Below are 22,647 nucleotides of genomic sequence, written 5' to 3' on the forward strand. Positions count from 1 at the left end.
TAATGATAAAAACACTTAAAACTCTAGAGAAAAACCTAACGCAAGTGTTGTCCCATGCTCAGCTTTTATTAGGTTAAGCAGTCATAGAGGAACGCTGCTAATAAGCGCTCCTAAAAGATGCAGAGCAGCGCTTGGTGATGCTGCACATGTGAAGACAGTCGCTATTAAGACAAGTTGTGGTTAAACTCTTGCTTTCCACACAGGAATGCGTTCATGGATCTTGCTTATCGCAGCGTTTGCATATAGAGAAAGGAAATGTTCCTCATCGGCTGGCAGCAGTGTAGAGAACTCCCTTGGAAATACCCCTGTACCACAGGCAACCTGCGCTTGGTTAGATCCTTGCAGCAGGACGAGCGTTGATGTCCTTTCCACAGTAAAGTGCCTTTTTTTGGCTGCAGAATTCCATTTTCAACATAAGCAATGCTTCCATGCAACCTAGAGCCACTCTCTGTATGGAGAACCAGTTCCGTGCCAGGTTGGTGGCAGCACAGGTGCCCAGCCTAGGGAAAAGATGACACTGGGGAGTTAAAATGAGGCTTTTCCTGGTATAGAGATTGTGTCGTAACTCAGGGAGGGAGGAAAGAAGTTCTGGGAAATGCATTGTTGCAAAGGAGGGATTATTGAAAGCAGCCTCAAAACAATACAGTGGAAGAGCGGATGGTGCCATTTGGTAGTCAAAGCTGGTTATGGTAAGAGTGCTCCGAACAGTGAAAATTCGTCACTATCTTCAATAAATTCAGCGTGAAGACTAAATGAAAATGGCATTGCAATAAGTGTAAAAACAAGCAAACCCCCCCCCCCCCCCCCCCAAGGGCCAGTTCAATGTCCTTTTTCTTAAGGCAGATTTTTTAGAGAGCAAGCTCTCCTATAATCCATACAAAATCAAAGCAGGTTTATGGCAGAAGCAGGCATAGTCTGCAAGTCTGACCTGTGAACACCATCTATTCAGGTGGTGCAAAAGGAAATGAACACATTGAGGGTTTCAGAAAGAAAAACAGGATGTTTATAAGAAAGCCTAGTCCATTTTATTCAGCAAAAGAAAGCATCTTACCATATGATTGAGAGAAAATAGTTTTCAGCTTGAAGGACTATATTGGAATGACTCAAGTTCCTGCTATAAATGACCTTTTCTGTTGAGGAATAAAAATCCATACCTTCTATTGAAGACACGAACACTTTGGTTCAGTTATCTCATTCAGAGGGGTTTGGTAACTGTGGTTTTCATATGTATCATAATAGCTAAGTGGAAAAAACACCAACAGAAAACAGTGAACTGCAAAAGAACACTCAGGTTGGTTTCCTCTAATGAAATAAAACAACATAAACCACACCATTGATTCCAGGTTGCTGTGCCTTGTACAGTTTGCAAGGAGGAGGTGAAGATACAAAAGCCCCTGGCACACTCAGGTAAATACTTGGGGAGTATAAAGCGTATACAACTTGGGACTTGGCAACAAAGGATCATCCAGGAGACCGACAAATGAGCATCCAGGAGACTGCCTTACCCTTCCTTCTGCTTGGAAATAATTTTCCAGACAATGCCTGCCCCCAGGAGAAGCAGGACTCCTGCAGCTACGACTCCTGAAAGAGAAGAGCATGTATTATTCTCACTGTGCGTTTTAAAGTATATCAGCACAAAAGATATAACGAGGCTTATCTTTAAAGCAAGCAGAAGGAAATGGTGCCACCAAAACCACTGCATAAAGCTAAGACCTGGCCACAGAAATGTTTCTAAGCTGCTTACCTACACCTACGGAACCAGACTTGTGTGATGCTGAAGGGAAGAGAAGAAATAAAATCAGCAAAGTATTCTAACAAAATATGGTGCTTCTCATCAGTATTTGATCACTTTACCAATAAAGGTTTTACTTCTAAGGCCTACAATAGAGAATTTCTTAAAAACCACACTATTGTACCCTCTTTTTTTTTAAATACAAAAATCCATTTACACGTTTAAAATTCATCTGTGTGTTTCTATTTGGTCTTTGCTTCATTCACATGTCACTCACTCAGTTTACAGGCGGGTATAGGAGGGTCCCAGCTGAAGTCTTCTTGGCACTGAATCTGACTGACACCTTCCAAGGTGTAACCGTCATCACATTCAAGGGTGATGTTAGTCCCAGAGCGATAAGTGTTTCCTGGAATAGCTTTCTTAACACCTTGAACTTCTGGGAATACACATCTGATCTCTGCAATTAGAAGTAACAAATAAAGGGAACATAAAATACAAGAAATACAAATGTGGGTTATTTAGGACATTGTTAGTGAATTCTGTCTGAATGTAACCAGGATTTCATTCTCATTCCACAGGGTAACTCCTTTCTTTGTGGGTGCAGAAGTATGTTCACTCCCGCACATGAATGCTTATGCAGATCAGCTACTCCACGCTGATATGGCAGAAAATCCTGTGTAGCAGGGTACCTCGGGAGAAGCGTGTCAGAGAAAGAGGTTTTTCTGATACTGGGCTACCAAAACACTGGGAGAAGAAAGGTTTTGTGGAGAATTCTGTGGGAACTTAAGAACCAACTGCCTATAACCCACTTCTAGTCAGTAGAAGTCCCTTGCCCTTCAAAGATGTCACCAGATACATTATCAATAATTACTTTATTAATTAGTCCAGCCATCTAACCTACTTATACCGATTCCATGAAGTGAGTTGCTTCGATGTAAGCCCCAAAGCACCTTTGACAGCCCAAGCCCAAGAATTCTGGAGGAGATGGTTCTCAGTGGAGACCAAAGGGTTAACATCACCCTGTAACTTTACCCTTTGTTTTATGTCCTTTCTTTAATATTTATTTTTACTAACACACGTAACAGTTTCTAAAGAGAGTTCAAACCCATGAGAATGTGGAGAGACGGGGAATTTTTCTGTGAGTGCTTCCTTTAAAGAGCCTCTGGCTTATTTACGTAAGTTTGTGGTATGTTATTTCCTCTCATTGTTATCCAAGCAGCTCCACCAAGGAAGTGCCCTGTGTGAGTAACGAATTTATTCCAGTGAATGCCCAGGTTTCTGTACAGGAACACCCACCCTAGGAATTTTGTGACACTCATGAAGTTGCCTTTAATCAGGTTTGCCTGATGACTGACCTTCACAGTGAGCTACACAGAAGGCACAGAGAGGCATTTTCCAAGAAGGGAGTAGTCAGGCTCATGGGCAAGCTCCAAACCGACCATCAGAGAACTTCTGTGATAGAACAATCACTTCCTCTGCTTTGATAACTGGGGAGTGAGCAACACAAAAAGGGAAGGAAAGGGAGGGGAAAAGTCTACTCTTCTACTAAAAATAAAAAGCTTTTAGTGGAGGACAGTGGGTACATGACTCATTTGTAGTACCAAGAGCAGAGAGAGAAAAACATGCAAGAATTACAGCTGCCTTTCAGAATTGCCTCTATCATACTCCTGTCCTTCTGTTAGCATGAGGTTCCCATCCTGCTTCTTTACAACATTGTACTCTTCCCAGGGATAACAAAGAGTAGTTAAACTCATAATGAACAGATCAACACTGCCTAGCTATGATATAAAAGTGGTTCCCAAGCAAAATAAGGGGATGGAATTCAGTGTTAGCTGTAGGTTTTTCTGCTCTGATTTTGGCCTGTGTAGCTCTCTGAAGATTTAATGCAAATGATTTAGTGTGAATGCATGTATCTGCATGGCTGCATGTCTCCTCAGGCCAGTTCTGGTTCTGCCACCATAAGCTGATTAAGCACAAGCACACCTTTGCACTGAGGAGGAGGCTGGCTCCAGGTTCCTTTCACCGTGCAGTTGATGAAAGCATTCCCAACGAGTGAATAACCAGGATTGCAGCTGTAGGATACAGACTCTCCATAGGAAAAAGTGTCAGAGATGTTGACTTTGAGCTTCCCATTGGTGATGTTTGGAGGACGGAGACACTTCACAACTGGAAAGTCAGGGGGAGAGAAGCGACGTGTTGACATAAAGACCCTTATGGACTGCCAGAGGATAGCTAAGGCACCGTAACCTTGGCAGCCTTGATCCCATTTACTTTCTTCACCTAGGCTCAACAACTGATTTGGTAACCCTATAACTCCATTAGGCTTTGGAAATGGTTACAAACTCGATCTTGTTCTTATCACCCATTCAGTAGTAAGGGACTCTTATTTAGTCCTTGTACAAATCTTTCCCTAAGGCAAGTCATGTTAAATTTTCCTTCTTCTTAGCTCCCTAGAACAAAAACACACCTTAACAGAGCGGAGGATGATGACCCCAGGCTCCAGACTGTGTGCAATACATGGGTGCTGACCCAATGAGAGGGAAGCCAGCCTCGCAGATGTGGCTTACAGGTGTTCCACGAGTGAATAATGTTCTTGCTGGGCCACTGAGAGACCCATGGGCAATATCTGCAGGCTTGGAGCAGGACTGTGCTAAGAAGAGGCACGTGCAGATCAAAACAGAGCTCGCAGGGGCAAGAGAGGAAACTTTTGAGCATCTGTGATGTGGAGGGACTCTGGTCTTGTTTCAGCAAGTCCTTAGACAAACACCACTCCATGCATTGAGAAGATCCAGTGAAAAGAGCATAAACACACCTTCACACCGAGGAGGGGGATGGCTCCAGACTCCAGATGTTGTACAACGAACAGATTTATTCCCAATGAGGGAGAAGCCCCGTTTGCAGAGATAGCGTACAAGTGCTCCTACATGAAAAGTGTCTAAGAAACGTCCACTGTGCTCCCCGTTGACAATGCTTGGAGGAGGCTGACACTTCACTTCTGAAAGAGGAGAGAATGAGAATGTGATGTTCAATTGTAAAAAAGGTGGTAATGTACTCCTCTCCCCTGCAAAAAAGTGGGACAGGTTGGGAGGAGGAGTTGGTGTTCAGTAAATCTTGCTTTTTCTTGTGATATACCTACCTGGCTTTGTGGTGGTGTGAGGATGACGGTAGTGTTCTGCCACTCCATCTAGATGCAGCATTAAGAGTTTAAAATACACATTTGGTTGAGCAAATACAATGCAGAAATTGACCTTAATTTTCCATCATCCTGCCTTTACAGCAAAAATTGCACTCCTGTCCTATAGTGTCCTGCTGTGAAGCTACCAAATGTCTCACTTTCAGGAAATAAAGAGGTAGGTTATGGATTGCAACAAGCAAGCTGAGAAAAGAGCATATCACGTTTATACTTACAGCATTACCAAACACCTGGCTCATCTCCTGTGTGAGGAGAGAGGCATAAATAAAAGGAGCAATTTCTGGTTTCTCCTTAAAGTAGTTGGGAGGAAACAGGAAAAATAAAGTCAGTGTTGGCTTCAATGAGCGGGTAGGAGCAGTGGGGAGGAATCTGCAGTGCTGGTGGGTCAGGGTGCTGATACTTACCCTGCTCACAGACTGGTACTGGTGGATCCCATGTTTTATCAGCTTGGCACTGGGCTGTGTGATTGCCTCGCAAGGTGAAACCTTTATGGCACTTAAAGCTAACGGTGTCTTTGTACGTGTAGCGATACTTCAGAACAGATACTTCCCCATTCTGGATCTTTGGGGCTGGACATACCACCTCTGAAAAGTAAATGGGTTATCTCAAAGAGGAAGCCATGTGTATGCTGTAACTGATGCATATCTGAAGTCCATCCTTAATGTGCCACTGCTCAGAGGAGTTTTATGGGTAGTACTTGGAGGCTCACAGAACAATCATTTCAAGAACTGAGGGCTTTTTAGTACCTTTAGGTACCCTGGAGTTACCACATTGTCAGAGAATCCCAGACTGGTTTGGGTTGGAAGGGGCCTTGAAGCTCATCCAGTTCCAACTTAGATCCAACTTAGATCTCATCTAAATCTACCCTCTAAATCTACGTTATTGTATATATAAACATAGTTTGGTGCCTATAAATAGAATAATGCAAATAAATATATTAAATGGTGTAGAAATCTGTAAGTACTGTTAGTCATTCTCAAGACTACTTTACTATCCCAAGCTCATGCCTTCTAAAGCAATTCCATCTGAAGGAAAGACTAACTACAGTGATCAATCCTGCAAAACAGCTTTGTGGTTTGGATAACAATGCAGTATTTGGAAGATCACGGTTTAATTTGACTCAATATCCCACTCTTGTACTGCAAGACACATTTCTTCCTGAATGTATTATGTTTCTGAAACAAAAGGGACAAATCCCTGTGGGCATCTCATGGCTTTTCTACCTAAGTCTACATAAACAAGCAAAAAAATCCTAGAGGAATATTCTGCTTTAAAATCTTACTCCTCAAGTCCCTACTTATTTTAAGGAAATGCCACTTTTTAATTTTAAGGGCTTAATTTGGCCCTAATTCTGGGCCAGGTCTAGGGGTGACCTACTTTGACAAATGGGAAGAAGACCACTCCATGCGACATCTGGTCCAAAAACCCCGCATCGCCTGTGAGACTGTCCAACCAGTCGGTGCCTGGAGTTGCAGAGAAGGAAATACCAGTTGATCCCAAATAATCCAGCTCATATTTTGCACTCCCTCTCTGACACTCCCCCCAGAGGTTTCCTTCTGTAGCCTCCTGAATTCTGGCTGGTCATCAAGGTGGTATTTGTTGGTTTGACACATGGATATGAAGGAACCAAGTTCTTTTTTCCTAGATCCAAGAGGAACAGCAATGATCCCAAACTACTCTGGGTTAGGTTGGTCAGGTGCTAAGTCAGGACACAGACCCAAGTGATTGCCAAACCACTGGAGCCTCCTTGCGGCACTCTCAGCTCTTACTGGGTGGCCATCTGAGAAGCAGACTGCAACTGAAGTTTGCAAAGGAAGCTGTTAAGCACAAGCAGGGGAAAACAAGAGACGCTTCTCCCTTTCCTGAGCAGGCGACTGGAACCAAAGTAAATGGCATAACTGGAACCAAAATACAGATTCTGCCTTGCTGTGGGAGAATGGCTGCACAGAGGACTGGGTTCAGACACTTCACTGTAAGTTGCCCAACACCAAGCTCAGAAACAGTCAGCAAAGGCAGTGTAGGACTCACCCTTCTTCACATGTGTAGCTCACGGTTGACCCAAAAAGGAGATCAGTCAGAACAACTCTGCCATTCTTTGGTGTTTCTGGGTATTTACATTGCTTCCCTGAGAAAGAACAAGGCTGAGTTTAAACTCCCCCCTTGCAGTTTTGTAAGGCACTATGAGAAGGTACCTTAAGGATCTGTCCACATTCAGACACCAGTGAAGACATGATTTTGAAAAGGCCAAGACCTGCCCAAACTATGTGACTAGTAAAGCCATGTAGGAACCGTTCTTTAAAGAGCTGCTGTAAGAAACCCGCAAATGCATTGGAGACAGTTGTCAACAACCAACACCAAACATTGAGCTATTCACTTTTACAGAACTCTAGCGCTTCAGACCACGTGTAGTTTTGGAGGCATGTCAGAGTTGGGGATACTCTGGGGTGTTTCATGTATCCCGGGGGGCAGCGGTATCGCACAGTGTCTCCAACAGGGAACTCCGTCAGGTTCCTGTATTCCTCAGTGAGCTCAGCAAAGGTTAAGTTTGGAGGTGGGCCACAGCCACCTGTCAGGAAAGAAAACACAGGGAGAAATCGGGATAGCAACTACATAAATGGTATGAATGGTATGTACAGTGAGTATATACATCTATAGATAAATGTTTACAGGCCAAACAAAGGGGAAGGACTGATGAATTCAAGGGAAAGGACGAATCCTACAGGCTTTCAATGGTGGAAATTCCCAGACTATCCATAACTCCCATCTTGGGGTGTACCTGCACACTGAGGAAGAGGAAGGCTCCAGTTTCCTGAGTCAGTGCAGTGAATCGATGCCTCTCCCAGGAGGCTGTAGCCAGGGTCACAGCTGTAATTTACAACCATCCCAGCAGTGAAAACTTCCAAGTCCTGGCTGCTGTGATTTCCATTGTCAATATTTGGAGGTGAAGGACATTGCAGCACTGAAGAAAGAGGGCAAAACAAAATTGACAAAGGGGATGGACACGGTGACAGGCAGGAGGGATGCAAACAAAGTTAAAGAGAGCCCAGCTCCTGCATGTGCTGGAAGCACACTTAAACCTGAGGGTGTTGCTGGATGTGCAGTTCTAACCCTTCCCATGCCAGCTCTGTAGGTTGATGGGTTTGCCAGCTCCGGGATCAGCCAGGCATGGGATGGATGCTCAGCAGGGCAGGACATGGATGCTCAGCTGGGCACAGGGTGGGTACTCAGCTGGGCTGGGGATGAATGCTCAGCAGCGCAGGGGATGGATCCTGAGCCAGCCCTGAATGCACAGGATGCCGCAGCAGCAGCCAGCCCTACCTGCGCAGCGTGGGTAGGGGAGGCTCCAGTTCCCTGAGGCTGTGCACAAGACAGAGGGGTCTCCAAGGAGGGAGAAGCCGGGCTGGCAGCTGTAGCTCACGGACATGCCAGTGGTGAAGTTTGCCTCGAGCTCTGCACTGTGCGTGGCGTGGGCAATGGTGGGAGGTGGAGGACAAGGCAGCACTAACAGGGCAGGAGCAGAGAACAGCGTTTTAGTGCTTTTGCCACGTGGAGAAGCACAGGTAATACAACAAAAGACTGTCACACCTTATGTTTTGTGGGTGAGGCAGAGAGCAATGCCTCATCCAGCACAATGGCCCTAAGCATCCTTCTTCTAAACCCCCACGTGGTGGTACTCACCTGGCTTGCAGGTAGGCACAGCAGGCACCCAGCGGCCATCGGGCTGGCACTTGGCTGCACGGCTGCCCCACAGCACATAGCCCGGGTGACACTGGAAGGTGACGTTGGCCCCAGGGTGGTAGGCAGCGCTCTGTCCTTCAGCCACTTCTCCATCCTGGATGCTGGGGCTTGTGCAGGTGATCACTGGAAGCGCAAAGCAGCAGAGCATGGGCTGGGGAAGGGGCTGCCGGCACTGGGGGTTCCTTCTTTGCTTGTGCAATGTCAAAATTCGAGGAAGGCCATGCAACCATGATGGTCTGTTTCCCTTTTCACTGGGGGTAACAGGATTTACAGCTCACCTTCACACCGTGGGTAAGGGATGCTCCAGGTTCCAGACGTCAAACAAGAAACTCTTGTTTTCCCAGTGAGGACGTACCCCATGTCACAGTAGTATTTCACAGATACTCCTGGGACAAACACCTTCACGTCCTTGCTGTCATGATGGCCATTTTTGATATTTGGAGGGGAAGGACACGGTAGCACTATAGGGAGGGGGAAAAAGAGCTGGTACCACAAGCACCCGCTGTAGGGTAAGGCAGCCTTTTAGCTTCTTTCTTTCCCATTAACTTTTCCCAACTAGATTGGTCTGTCACTGAATTGTGTTTCCATCCTACCCTCCCTAACCTTCCACCCTTCAGGTTTTTCAGGCTTATTCATGTCAAGAATGATAATTTCTCACTATTTGGGCACTTAGAATGGTTAGTTGCCATCTGTGGCCCTAACAGCTTGCTCTGGCCTTTCTGTGGTTGTGACCTGGATCAGACATCAGCCTGGCTAACCCTCTTTGTGGATTCACTTAAATAGATGAAAGCCCTACATAACAAGGGCCTGAATCATAGAACCAATTAGGTGGGAAAAGACCTTTAAGATAATCAATTCCAACCATTAACCTGGCACTGACAAGTCCACCACTAAACCATGTTCTTAAGTGCCATATCTATATGTCTTTTCAGTTCCCATCACCTCATTTATACTTACTCTTTTCACAGGTGGGGACAGGAGGGTCCCACTTGCCCCCAAACTGGCACTGAGACTCTTGAGAGCCCTTCAAGGCATAACCAAAATCACATTCGAAGACAACGGTATCCATGAGTTTGTACATGGTCTCCAGCCCAGTTGATCTTCCGTTCTTGATCTCCGGTCTTTCACAGCCGGTTGCTGGAAATGAGCAGCACAAGGCACTGCTGGGGACATGAAGCTCATCCTGGGTGTGGAGGGACACTGACCAGGGGCAGTACCTGCTGCTGAACCTTGCCATCACTGTCATGGGCATGCCAACATTACTGACTCTTATTCTTACACAAAATACCTTTATTCAGATGCTCCTGAGGGTCTGTCCTTACTAAGGGACAGAAAGGGAAATCCAAGCCGCTTCCAACCTGGCCTTGAGCACTGCCAGGGATGGGGCAGCCACAGCTTCTCTGGGCACCCTGTGCCAGCGCCTCAGCACCCTCACAGGGAAGAGCTTCTGCCTAAGATCTGACAAAAGAAGCCAACACTAACACACCTTCACATCGAGGCAGGGGCCGGCTCCACTTTCCCCTGGCAGTACAGCTAATGGAGGCATTCCCAATGAGGGAGTAGCCATCCCTGCAGGTGTAGTTCACAGCTGAGCCTGGAAGGTGGGTGTCCGAGGGCTGGCTGCTGTGCTGCCCGTTGGCAATGCTTGGAGGGGAAGGACACTTCACCTCTGCAAAAGAGGCAAAGCAGGTAAGAAACGTGGACAGGGCACAAAAAATTAAGAAGCCAACCTTCAAACCCAAAAGGAGGAGGACAGTGGATGCCATTAATTCCTTTGAATATCTGCCATGTTAGCTCACACGCCGGTGGGGTCAGACCCCGCACACCCAGAGCCCTACCTCCACATCGTGGCGGTGGCCCGCTCCACACGCCGTGCTCCCCGTCTGCAGTGGTGCAGATGATGGAGGGCTCTCCAGCCAGCGGGTGGCCGGGGTCACAGGTGTAGGCGACCACATCTGCATAGGAGAAGGTGTCCCTGGAGTGCCCGCTGTGTGTCCCATGGGAGATGTTCGGAGGTGGGCCGCAAGCGATACCTGGAGGCACATAACAAGGTGGATTTCAACAGCTCATTTGCAGGACACACACACTTCCCAGGAAGGGAACGGATGGGGATGAACCCATGTCAGCGGTGATGCTCTCTGGATACAATGACCCAAATTATCCAGAGGCAAACCCTGCATGGAGAAAAAAAATCACACGTGGAAAAGAAAACCTTTGCCCTCACGTAAGTCACCCCCTTACTGCCTGTGTCTGGAGGTGGTGGGACAGTTCTTACCTCCCTTTCCATATCCACTGGGGACACTTGCAGAGAGAGACTGGCCACACCATTCCTACACATGACCACTAAGAAATACTTATCCAGTAACAGGGAGTTTAATTAACAGTTTTACCAGTTTGGACCAGGATAAATAGGAAACTTTTGAAAGTATTTTCAGAGGCAACCAGAACAAAACAAAAAGAAAAATGAAAGATTTTACACATGCAGTGAGTGGAGAAATATTTTGCAATGAAATCTTTCTCTTGAAAGATGTGCCACTTGCAAAGCATCTCCAAGGACCTTTTGTCGTGGCCTACTTACGCTGGCAGACAGGAGCATCTCCACTCCATGAGACACGTGTGCCGGAGACCTCGCAGGTTCTCTGAGAGCCTCCAACCAACTTGTACCTGGAGTCACACAGAAGGGTCTATTAATTTACATTAAGAGATGTGAACTTTCTTTACAACCCTTATAAGTGGCAGCCAAGACTTCTGACTTGGGAATGAGGTTCCTCCATGAGGAGCTGAAAATCTGCTTCACTCTCACTTGGCAGATGGATTCCACCAGTCTCAAGACTCACCCTTTGTTACAAGTGTAATTGACTTTGGATCCCAAGAGGAGGTCTGTCAGGACAATGGCTCGGCCATTCTCTGGATCCCTTGGGTTAGCACATTGTTTTCCTAGGAGGGAATGCCAGCCACCATTAGTCATAGAATCCCAGACTGATTTGTTTTGAAAGGGACCCTAAAGCTCATCCAGTTCCAACCTCCTGCCATGGACAGGGACACCTTCCACTAGAGCAGGCTGCTCCAAGCCCCTGTGTCCAGCCTGGCCTTGAGCACTGCCAGGGATGGGGGAGCCACAGCTTCTCTGGGCACCCTGTGCCAGCGCCTCAGCACTCCCATAGTAAAGAATTAGAAATGTGTCCTGCAGTACAAGAGTGGGATATTGGATCAAATTAAACTGTTATCCCAACCACAAAGCTGTTTTGCAGGATTGATCGCTAATAGCCTTTCCTTCAGATGGAATTGCTTTAGAAGGCATGAGCTTGGGATAGTAAAGTAGTCATGAGAATGACTAACACAGAGAGCGGGCTGCATAAAGAAACCTGGAAAGCTAGGAAAAGATGAAAATCCAACACTTCAGGTTTTTCAACCCTTCCAGGACATACTTTTACAGAACTCCAGTGCCACAGACCACTTCCTGTTCTCAAGGCATGTGATGGCTGGTGACATCCCGATGTGCTGGGTGTACCCAGGCCGGCACACGTATTCCACCGTCCTCCCCACAGGAAAGAGGGTCTGGTTTCTGTACAGCTCCTTCAGCTCAGCAAATGCCAGCCTGGCTGGTGCATTGCAGCCAGCTACCAAGAAGGATAAGCCAGCTTATTGTTAGAGGAGTTAAGAAAAAGCAGAGCTGGGAGAAGTGGGGGTCAGGTTAATGTTCATAGCACTGTTGGAACACTTGCCCTGCTCGCAGACTGGCATGGGTGGCTCCCAGGTGCTATTTAGTTGGCATTGTACCACTTTGTGGCCACATATAACATAGCCTGGCTCACACTCAAAGGCAGAAGTGTCCTTGTGTGTGTGTAGACAGTCCTAGGAGACACTATTCTCCCATTATGGACCCATGGGACAGGACATCTTGCCTCTAGTCTTCAAATTGGGCATTTATGCAGTGTGTGGCTGCAAAGCCTCTGAGGGTTACAATCCCTTTTAAGACACAAGTCTGAAAACAATTTCCCCATAGATGATGTAGGTACTGCCCACATCGAGTGATGCTGAACGCTGAGGTGTGACCCCAGCCGAATTGTGATGCTGGAGGCAGCGGGGTGCTCCTTCAGCCTCCCCTCCTCTGCCTGGCCTCAGCTGCAAAACAGCCCTTGAAGCTCCCGCCCTGGCAGGCACATATTGCCGTTGTCTGGGGGTGCCCTTGTCTTTCTGAGTATGAAGCAGTAGGGACAGAAGGATTCAGCCCAAGTACCCGCACGTGCACACTCAACCCTACCTCCGCACGACGGCGGGGGCCCGCTCCACACACCGTTCTTCTCATCCAGGGTAGTGCAGTAGATGGAGGGCTCTCCATGGAGCGGATATCCAGGGTTGCACGTGTATGTTACAGAAGTGCCAAAGAGGAATTCATCCAGCAACTTGCCTGTGTGCTTCCCATTGGGAATGTCTGGAGGCGGCTCACAAGGGATACCTGCAGAGGGGCAGAACAAGGCTGCCAAATTCAAAGTACTTGAAATCCCTCAGTCTGTGGGGCATAAACACTTGGCCTAGAGATGGAGTAACTGCAATAAAGTGATCTTCCAGGGGAGGCCTTGTAGGCAACTGGATTCCATCTCCCTGGACAGCAATTTCTATGACAGAAAGCAGTCCAACAAGATTAACCTCTCTGGAGGAAACACCTACATGCTTTATTTTTCGTACTGTTTAAGAAATAAAAGAAAACCAAATACTTTCTGTTCCTCTCTTGTACTGCTGAAAACGCTCCAGCTTTCTACAATCCATTCAGCTTTGAGATCTTGTACCTGTTCCCAGAACATTTTCTTACAACATCAAAACAACATTCATGCCCACAGAGCATAGAAAATCCCCGTGAAAGCTTTGACTGGGAAGATTTGTCAGTCTCTGCTGGAGAATATGAACTGAATCCATGCAAACCCCTGGAACTGAAAGCTACTTACGCTGACAAACGGGAACATCACCGCTCCATGCAACACGTCCACCAGAAATCTCACACCGCCTGCTGGCTTGTCCAATTAACCTGTGCCTGGTGTTCAAAGGATTAAACATTCATCCCAAGCCATTGCAGTTTGAGTTACTCCCTCCTCGCAATCACCTTGTCCAAAGCCCCTCTCCAACCTTGTCAGCCCCCTTTAGGCATTGGCAGACAGTTATAAGGTCTCCCTGGAGCCTTCTCCAGGCTGAACAAGCCCAGCTCTCCCAGCCTGTCTTCATGTATACATAAGACAGTGAACACCTTATGTGGTTTATAGGTACAGGACTCGACACAGCAGCTTCTGACAGAATCCATTTATTGGGAGTGAATGAAGAGGAGGAAAAGAGGGAGACTTGCCTCGTACCTCTCTCCTTGCTGTTTTAAGCAGTAGCCAAAACCAGGACTTACCCCTTTTCACAGCTGTAGCGCACTGTTGACCCGAACAGGAGATCTCTCAGGAAACTGATTTTCCCATTCACAGGTTCACCAGGATGGGTGCATTTTTTCCCTGGGGAAGAAAAAACCCATTGTAGGCTTCTGTCTGTCTATACCACGGAGCAGCAGATGCAACTCTTACTCCAGTAACCCATTCACATTTAGTTACCCCCAAAACGGGTTTCAAATAGCATGAAGTTACATGGCTTTACTAGTCACATACTCTTGGAAGACCAGAACAACAGGAAGGTTTATGCAGCATGGACAGAACCTAGCACCTATTCCTTCTTGAACAACGGACACCAAATCAAGGAGCTATTCACTTTTACAGAACTCTAGTGCTTCTGACCACACTCCGGTCTCAAGGCATGTAATAGTAGGTGACATTCCTGGGTGTTTTGCATATCCAGGGTGGCAAGTGTATTGCACAGTCTTCCCCACAGAAAAATCAATTTCATTTTTATGCTCCTCCTTTAGCTCAGCAAAGTGTAACCTTGTAGGAGGCCCACAACCACCTATTGAGAAAGAAAACAGACATGAGAATCAGGCAGGACAAGCACAGAAAGAACACTGTTCTGAGGAAGGCTCTTTCGTTTGCCTTGCAGAATGGATTCTTTGGATTAATATAGCCATTACTAAGCAAACACAACATAGTTTCCCAGAGGATTCCGGAGGATCAGATTCTTCTTACCAGGATATAGATAAATCTTCCACTCACAGGTTTAACAACCCTTTTTTGAGAGGTTTAGGGGATATAAAATAGCCGTGTACCCTGAGGCAGCTGTGTCACGATTTACCTGAAAGTCCAGGCCTCTTTGAGAGCCCTTGGTCATGGTAAAGTCTACCACAGATGGGAACAGGAGGGTGCCAGCTGCCATCCTCCTGGCAGATGACTTTAGCACTGCCTTGCAGGCTGTAACCATCGTGACACTGAAATGTCACCGCTTGCCCGGGTGCGGAGAGAAGCCCTTGACCATCCACTTGCCTCCCGTTCCGTATATAGGGATGTACACAGACAGCAGCTGGAAGCGGTGATGTGCAGAAGTGAAGTGCAACACGAGTTGGAACAAAAGAAAGAAAGAACCCGCAGGCTGTCAATATTGTAATGACAAAATCGATGTCACCTCTATAAACCTCCCCGTCCCACCTCCGCAATAGAAGGGATGGAAATTAGTTTATACCATGCACCACTGTCTATGGGATTAACCTTCTCTGAGAAACTGGTTTCAATGGTCAGGGTCTGCTGTCCCCCCCATCTGAGGAGACAGACCATAAACCCACCTTCACAGCGAGGGCCGGGCTGGCTCCAGTTCCCTGATGCTTTGCAGAACACAATGGCGTTTCCAACCAGGTAGTAGCCAGGATCGCACGTGTATGTTACAGACATTCCCATGGTAAAAAATGATTTGTCTTGGCCGTTGTGACTTCCGTTGGGGGTCTCTGGAGGCATGGGGCACGGCTGGACTGCAACAGGGAGACAGAAAGCCTTAACTCAGTGAGAGAGCAGCGTGCAAGGGAAGGGAGTCACTACGAAGATGGGTTAAAGCCCATAGCAGGAACGGCTCTGCCTGCACACGCTGCTCCTGCCTGCAAGGAGCATCTACAGGCAGGGCCACCAGCAGGCACCCACACTCACCCCTCTCACAGCGGAGCACTGGAGGATCCCAGGTGCCCCCAGGCTGGCACCGAGCCTCGTAGCTGTCCTCTGCAGCGTAACCAGCAATGCAGTCAAAATGCAGCGACTCCCCAGCTCTGTAGGTGCTCTGCAGCTCATAGACCTTCCCGTTCTGCACCTCGGGCATCTCACAGCCGATTGCTGTGGGGAACACGGACAGCAACCTTCAAACCTCAATGCATGGGCCAGATGCTGCATGCACAGCCCGCTCCCTTCTCATCACTGCTGCAAGCCTGCACTGTTCCTACAACCAGAACATCCAGCATCCTTTCCTCCAGCCCCACACCTTGCAGTGCATCCTCCACGCACCTTCACAGCGGGGCAGGGGCCAGCTCCACATCCCAGCCTCTGTGCAGTTGATGGACACATTCCCAACTGGAGCGTAGCCATCCTGGCAGCTGTAGTGCACGGTCACTCCGCGGGGAAACCTGTCCAAGGACTGTCCACTGTGCAGCCCGTTGGCGATGTTCGGTGGCCGAGGACACGTCACCTCTGGAGAGGGAGGGGAAAGCCCATGAGAGTTGTCTGGGAGAGGTGACAGCAGAGAAAGAGCACAACTGAAACCTCCTGCACATCAGGCATGGGGAAGGGCAGAGGGCTCACACCCCAGGTCTGTCTGACAGACCAGTTGTGGGTGCCCTGTCTCTCCTCTGGCTTTTCTGGAGAGCGAGTGTTGAATGGGTTCATAAACATCCATCTTGTCTCCCCCAAAGGCTGTGTCACTTCCCATGCCCGTGCGTGGTCCCCAGCATCATTACTGGCTCTGCCTGGGTGTGCTGCAGCCAGAGCACCGGGAGGAGGGTGCTGGCCTAGAGACCCTTTTGTACTTGGTCTCACATTAAGGGATGTGCCAGTTCTTGAAGATTCACTGAGGATTCCCCACCAGCCACCTCCAGCATGAGAGGCGCAGCACACGCAGCCACAGAGATACCGAGCTCGGGATTCACGGATGTAAGCGTGCTCTTTACATATAATTAAACCTCATACTTCATTAAAGGGGAATTTAATCCCCACTGAAGGTCTCAGGGGCAATGGCCAGGGTGTACCCTGTGCTCAGAGCCACTCTCTAAGCTTCTTGCCGAGGGGGACAGATCACAAACCCACCTTCACAGCGAGGGCCGGGCTGGCTCCAGTTCCCTGATGCTTTGCAGAACACAATGGCGTTTCCAACCAGGTAGTAGCCAGGATCACACGTGTATGTTACAGACATTCCCATGGTAAAAAATGATTTGTCTTGGCCATTGTGATTTCCATGTGGGATCTCTGGAGGCATGGGGCACGGCTGGACTGCAACAGGGAGACAGAAAGCCTTAACTCAGTGAGAGAGCAGTGTGCAAGGGAAGGGAGTCACTACGGAGATGGGTTAAAGCCCATAGCAGGAACGGCTCTGCCTGCACACGCTGCTCCTGCCTGCAAGGAGCATCTACAGGCAGGGCCACCAGCAGGCACCCACACTCACCCCTCTCACAGCGGAGCACTGGAGGATCCCAGGTGCCCCCAGGCTGGCACCGAGCCTCGTAGCTGTCCTCTGCAGCGTAACCAGCAATGCAGTCAAAATGCAGCGACTCCCCAGCTCTGTAGGTGCTCTGCAGCTCATAGACCTTCCCGTTCTGCACCTCGGGCATCTCACAGCCGATTGCTGTGGGGAACACGGACAGCAACCTTCAAACCTCAATGCATGGGCCAGATGCTGCATGCACAGCCCGCTCCCTTCTCATCACTGCTGCAAGCCTGCACTGTTCCTACAACCAGAACATCCAGCATCCTTTCCTCCAGCCCCACACCTTGCAGTGAATCCTCCACGCACCTTCACAGCGGGGCAGGGGCCAGCTCCACATCCCAGCCTCTGTGCAGTTGATGGACACATTCCCAACTGGAGCGTAGCCATCCTGGCAGCTGTAGTGCACGGTCACTCCGCGGGGAAACCTGTCCAAGGACTGTCCACTGTGCAGCCCGTTGGCGATGTTCGGTGGCCGAGGACACGTCACCTCTGGAGAGGGAAAAGAAATTGCCGTATGGGTCAGCTCTTTGCCTTTTTGTGTGCTACTAAGAATGTTCGGGTAATATCTGGAATTCTTCTTTGCCATCCCCATGTCCCTCCCCATCTCCTTTGCTCCGAGCTGTTTCTGCCCCTCCAGAGCCAACCTGCAGCACTTTGGTTTGAGCAGACAAGTGAGGAGAACAGATACATCCTGGCTTTGCTTTCCCACCGCATTTGAGAGGACACAAGAGGGAACCTTCCCCACGGCTCCGCCGCATTGGGACACTTACCCTTTCTGCACAGCGGCAGAGGCGGGCTCCATCTGGAGTCAGCTTGGCACACGCTGCTGCGCGAGCCGTGCAGGGTGTAGCCGGTGTTGCACGTGAAGCTCACGGCGTCCCCTGTCCTGTAGAAATACCAGGTAATGGGTATTCTCCTCCCATGCTGGATGTGTGGGAACGGGCACTGGGCACCTGGAAAAGGGAGAGAAATCAAATGTCTTTTACCTGCACAGCCCTTAAGCTGTTCCTGCTGTGCTGGTTGCTGTGTTGATGGTGTCCATGCAGCTTGGTGATCCCTGAGCAATGGGATGTGGTGGAGGCTGCTGCTGGGGCTGCAGGACCCCTCCATGCCCTGCTAGAGAACCCCAATGCTTCCTCTGTTCACAAAAGCCAGATGTCCAACATTTCACATCAATCACCTGGTGAGGCCAAGAGCCTTTCATGGCCTTTCTGCGTGCTTCTAGCTCATGAGCTGGGAAGCACATCCCCTGGGTCTGATCTGACTGGAAAACATTGGCAGGACTACCCAGGAGCAACCTAACTGCAGTGAAGGGCTCTGTGCATGCAAGAGGCAGCAGGGATGCACAGCGCACCACTGTGATGATGCAGGGATGGACCCAACCAGTGAGAGCAAAGCCTCAGAGGTACAGACCTGCCGGTCCCCCTTACCTTGAGCCCCAAGTGCGGTGGCCAGGAGCAGAGCAGAGATGCCCAGGAGGTGGAAAGCGAAGGCAAGCACCATACTCCAGTCCCTGGCGCAGACTGCGGCTCTCAGGGGGCCGCAGGAAGATATGAGCACCCCAGTTCCCTCCTCATGCGGAAGGAGCCACAGCTGTGGGGCTTCCCAGGGATGCAGGACAGGAACCAGTGGGCTTCTGGGCGTCACCGCTGGGGAGGCTGCAGGTCCCACAAGCTGCTTATGCTGCTGTTTAGGGCCAGGGAGGATGGGCCCCTAGGACACCCAGGCACCTGTGACAGAGGGTGGGTGCAGCACAGAGGTGCTGATAGCTGCACTGTGCCTGCAGCAGGGAGCATCCTCGGGTAGGGGAAGTGGGGCAGAGCCTGGGTCGTGTCCCCAGGTGGTGACTGCAGCTGAATGGGCACAGCTTGTCTGCCCCAGGATGGGAAAGACAGAGCAGGACATTCCCACCTGCTGCCTGCATGGAACTGGGTCCCACACTCACACACCACCCTGCAGGCATGGACCCAGATCCTCCTGGCCTGACCTGGCTGCTCTGGGACTCATCCTAGTCTCATCAGCATCATCCCATGCTGCTGGATGGAAGAATAAAAACCTATAGACAGGACTTTCTGACATAGAATCTGTCACAGCAACCTCCTCTCCCCACCTGGTACCGCAGAGGATGCTCTCTAAGCCTAATGAAGCAGCAAGACACACATTACTCCAGTCTTTTTATCCCTTTTATTGACAGGGAGCTTCCTATATTTACATAGCCAACATTTATACGCAGATTCTAAAGTAAAATTATGTACAACTCAATTATAAACACAGTAGATAAGCTCTCTTCATCAGTAAATGTTGGTGATGAGACCCGTAAGCTATGTCACAGCATTCACAGTTCCTTCCATGTGGTTACAGGGAGATCATTTCAAGCTGATCCCCAAATCAGGTATTAAATCATTTGGAAAAACCACTTGGGACTATATGCAGGAGGAACAATTGTGTTGGGATTAGAATACCAAAACAGAACCACACGCTAAGCTATGAAGCTTTACATTGTGTTTTGTTCACCTCATCACTCACACAGCTTATGGGAAGAGACAGATAAAAATAAGCAGGAATCTGCTTGTTCTGCAAGACTGGCTTCTGAAAACAGGATCTCAGCGAGAGCTGACCAGGACAGTGCTCTGCTGGGAAGGGAGAACTCTGTGGGGCCATTTAGAACAAGACAAATGTGTTGCTGGAAACAGACACTTGAGTTTTTTCCCCCCTCTCATTTGATGTTAACAAATTAACAGGAAATCAAGGGTGAAAATGCAGAAGCAAAAAAAGATGCAGTAGACACATTTCAAACACTTCCTGCTCCCAACCACGCATCACGAGAAGCTCAGACGGGTTATTCACCTTCTGCATCAGACAAAACCCCAAACCTCAGTCTTGCTTTACCAGCAGCTGAAAGTCCTGGCATCTCCAGCTGGATTTGTTTAACAGGTTTAAACTGATCACGGTTTTGTTTCCCTAATAAGCAGCATTCCCAGGACACCTTCAAACCTTTATTTCAGTTTACATGATGCTACATACCTCTTTAGCTTACTAAGAGATCACTTAGCAGGGCCAAGTTAAAACCAGGCAAGGACACCAGCACCACACAGTAGGCTTTCACCAATCAAATAAATCAAGGGCACTTTTGCACATCTTTGGTTTAGGCAAGGCGAGTTGGGCCCCGTTATCCAAGCTGTCCTCACGGCACTGCCAAAGCCTGGCTCAAGTTAGGGATGGGACAGCTTCCACACTCGCCTCCATCCACCTTTGCAAACCATCCTGAACACAACGATCAACTAAGGTCAGGTAAAACAGGATGAAAACAAAGCACACAAAAGACATGGGGTTTGTGTCCCACTGGAGTAAATTAAGGCTTTGGCTTGATGTGCCTCTGTGCCTACCTGGGGTACTGCATCATAGCAGTCCCGAGGCACCCTGGGGCTCAGCCAGCATTGTCGGGGTGCACAGCACCACCTGAAAAAGCCTTTTCAGTGCAAACTCGGCATTGATTCAGTGCAAACTCAGCAGCATCCCCCCATCAGCCGCCCCAGGCAGGTGATTTGTGAGGAGAAGTGAACAGATTCACATGCAGCAGTTTCCTGGTGCTGGGTGGCATCTGCCAAGACATCTGCAAGTTCCACATTCAGCAGATACCTCAAGCCCATGGATGAGCTCTACTGCCCCTGAGCATCCCCTCTCTGTGTCCTTCATGGGGCTTGCAGCCCACTTAAAGCTTCAGGAAAGCATGAAGCCAGTGCAGAGACAGGGTGTTTGTGCGAGGTACTTGCAGAAGAGCCTCAACATGATACGAAGATAGTGCCAGGGCAGAGCTATTCAGCTGTAGTTTAAAGTTAACTCGAGCAAACAGTGAGAACAGTAGCTCTTTGTAATACGGCATTTAAATTGTTTTCTCTCTAGTTAAGTTACTGATCCGTAAGAATTGCTATTTCACAACGGTTCAGACTCACCTTGAACCGCTGCCTATGTATGAACATTTTCAATGCCTTCAGTACTCACAGACTGAAGCATCCTCTTTGTATCAAACCATTTTTTAAGGATGCATCACTCAAGTGAAGACATTCACTGTTAATCCTCACAGCAGCACTCTCCACCTCAGAAAACCCCAAATCCTGAGCAGGACCAGGCACAAAGTGACCTTCACGGGGCTGAGAAACTGAACATGAAGTGAAGGGTTTTCTTGAGCCTACTCTACTGCAGCGTGAAGGTCTTAGGCATCACTGCAGCTTCACACAGGGATAATGCACTTGATTCCTGACCAGCATTCCCAGCCTCCCAGCCCGGCACACAAGTTGCTTTGTCCTTCAAGGTCTGTTGGCTGCTTCTTTGAGACCAGTTTCACAGGAGGGACAAGGGGAGCACTGGGATCGGCGTGATCAGGTCCAACACAGCTTTAGGTGCCTCCTGCTGTGCCCGTTCCCTAATCTAGATGTCCATAATGAGCATTGCCAGCAGGAGGGGGAAGATTCCTACAAGAGACAGATAAGAAGCTTCAGTTTCATTATACATTCAGCTCTCTTTTCCCTCTGTACCCTTTTGCCTCCCCTTCCCGTTTTCACAGCATGATCTTAAAGCAACAACATACATATGACAACAGACAAAGAGAAGGCTTTTAAGTCTATTCCAAACAGAACACCCAGGAGACAACAACAAAAGATGGGCAGGAGCACAGTACAGGGGTGCAGGAATGGGTATGACTTACCAGCAATGATCATGCTCGCTCCACCTGGAAGGGAAGCAAACCAAAACGTGAAACTCAGCATGCAGTCAGCACAGTAACACATCAAACTACCCAGGAGGCTCAAATCCGAACCAATGCACGTGGAAGACAATTCAAGCAACACGTGGAATGGGACCCCGAACACCTCCATGGATGTTCACCTGTTAAACCCCAGATGTATTTACTAGGATACATTTCCAACATGTGAGTCTGTGCCACAATCTGTGTTCTTTTGGCAGTAGATTTTAACTGAAGCTGTTTCAGGAAGAACCAAAGACTTACTACTTGGTAGAATTATGTGATTTGAGGATTCAGAGAGGAAGGAGAAAAATAGAAGACAAAGAGGCAACAAGACAGACATAGAGATTGTCACCTCTGCATTGAGGAGCCGGCTTGTTCCAGTCTCCCCAGGATTTATCTCCTGCAATGCACTGAAGAAAGGCTGCTCCAGCAAGGGTGAAGCCCTCCTTGCATTTATAAGCTACAACGGTGCCATGAGAAAAGTCCATTCCCTTTGTGCCATTGTGCATCCCATTCTCAATCCTGGGGGGCTCTTCACAGAGAGCACTGGGGAGCAGTCCTGCAGGAGGAACATCAGCAGGAGTTGGGCTTGTTCAGCCTGGAGAAGAGCAGACGGCTGCCCCATCCCTGGCAGTGCTCAAGGCCAGG

The 22,647-nt window shown here is 48.7% G+C and overlaps 2 protein-coding genes and 1 long non-coding RNA gene across 3 annotated transcripts in view; 1 reads left to right on the forward strand and 2 right to left on the reverse strand.

Annotated features, from left to right (window-relative positions):
- Positions 1-47: 47 nt before the first annotated feature.
- On the reverse strand, positions 48-17,732 carry CR2 (complement C3d receptor 2). Its single transcript, XM_061454837.1, has 33 exons — positions 17,562-17,732; positions 17,214-17,393; positions 16,859-17,041; positions 16,064-16,246; positions 15,716-15,895; positions 15,361-15,543; positions 14,877-15,101; positions 14,403-14,594; positions 14,053-14,152; positions 13,610-13,695; positions 12,928-13,122; positions 12,092-12,283; positions 11,501-11,600; positions 11,242-11,327; positions 10,502-10,696; positions 10,150-10,332; positions 9,621-9,800; positions 8,942-9,124; positions 8,604-8,786; positions 8,244-8,426; positions 7,702-7,884; positions 7,300-7,491; positions 6,954-7,050; positions 6,303-6,388; positions 5,330-5,509; positions 4,869-4,916; positions 4,545-4,727; positions 3,716-3,898; positions 2,010-2,189; positions 1,745-1,774; positions 1,506-1,581; positions 1,155-1,239; positions 48-500 (listed from the first exon to the last, which is right to left on the reverse strand). Exons 1-32 carry the CDS (start codon positions 17,590-17,592, stop codon positions 1,158-1,160), a joined length of 4,743 nt encoding a protein of 1,580 aa, XP_061310821.1. The 5' UTR covers positions 17,593-17,732; the 3' UTR covers positions 48-500; positions 1,155-1,157.
- LOC133270046 (uncharacterized) lies at positions 250-1,905 on the forward strand. Its single transcript, XR_009743657.1, has 2 exons — positions 250-373; positions 1,344-1,905. It is a non-coding gene; the product is annotated as an uncharacterized LOC133270046 (long non-coding RNA).
- A 1,688-nt stretch (positions 17,733-19,420) lies between the features above and the next one.
- LOC133270094 (complement receptor type 1-like) overlaps positions 19,421-22,647 on the reverse strand; it is a 33,619-nt gene continuing 30,392 nt past the window's right edge. The window contains exons 26-28 of the mRNA XM_061454976.1: positions 22,352-22,558; positions 21,961-21,984; positions 19,421-21,727 (exon numbers count right to left, since the gene is read on the reverse strand). Coding sequence (XP_061310960.1) covers positions 21,684-21,727; positions 21,961-21,984; positions 22,352-22,558 — 275 coding nt within the window. The 3' untranslated portion in view covers positions 19,421-21,683. The remainder of the gene's footprint in view (positions 21,728-21,960; positions 21,985-22,351; positions 22,559-22,647) is intronic.

The sequence above is a fragment of the Pezoporus flaviventris genome, unplaced genomic scaffold (genome assembly GCF_033815535.1).
Source record: "Pezoporus flaviventris isolate CSIRO_AGI_PZ_B2104156 unplaced genomic scaffold, CSIRO_AGI_Pfla_v1 ptg000017l, whole genome shotgun sequence".
Lineage (NCBI taxonomy): Eukaryota > Metazoa > Chordata > Aves > Psittaciformes > Psittacidae > Pezoporus > Pezoporus flaviventris.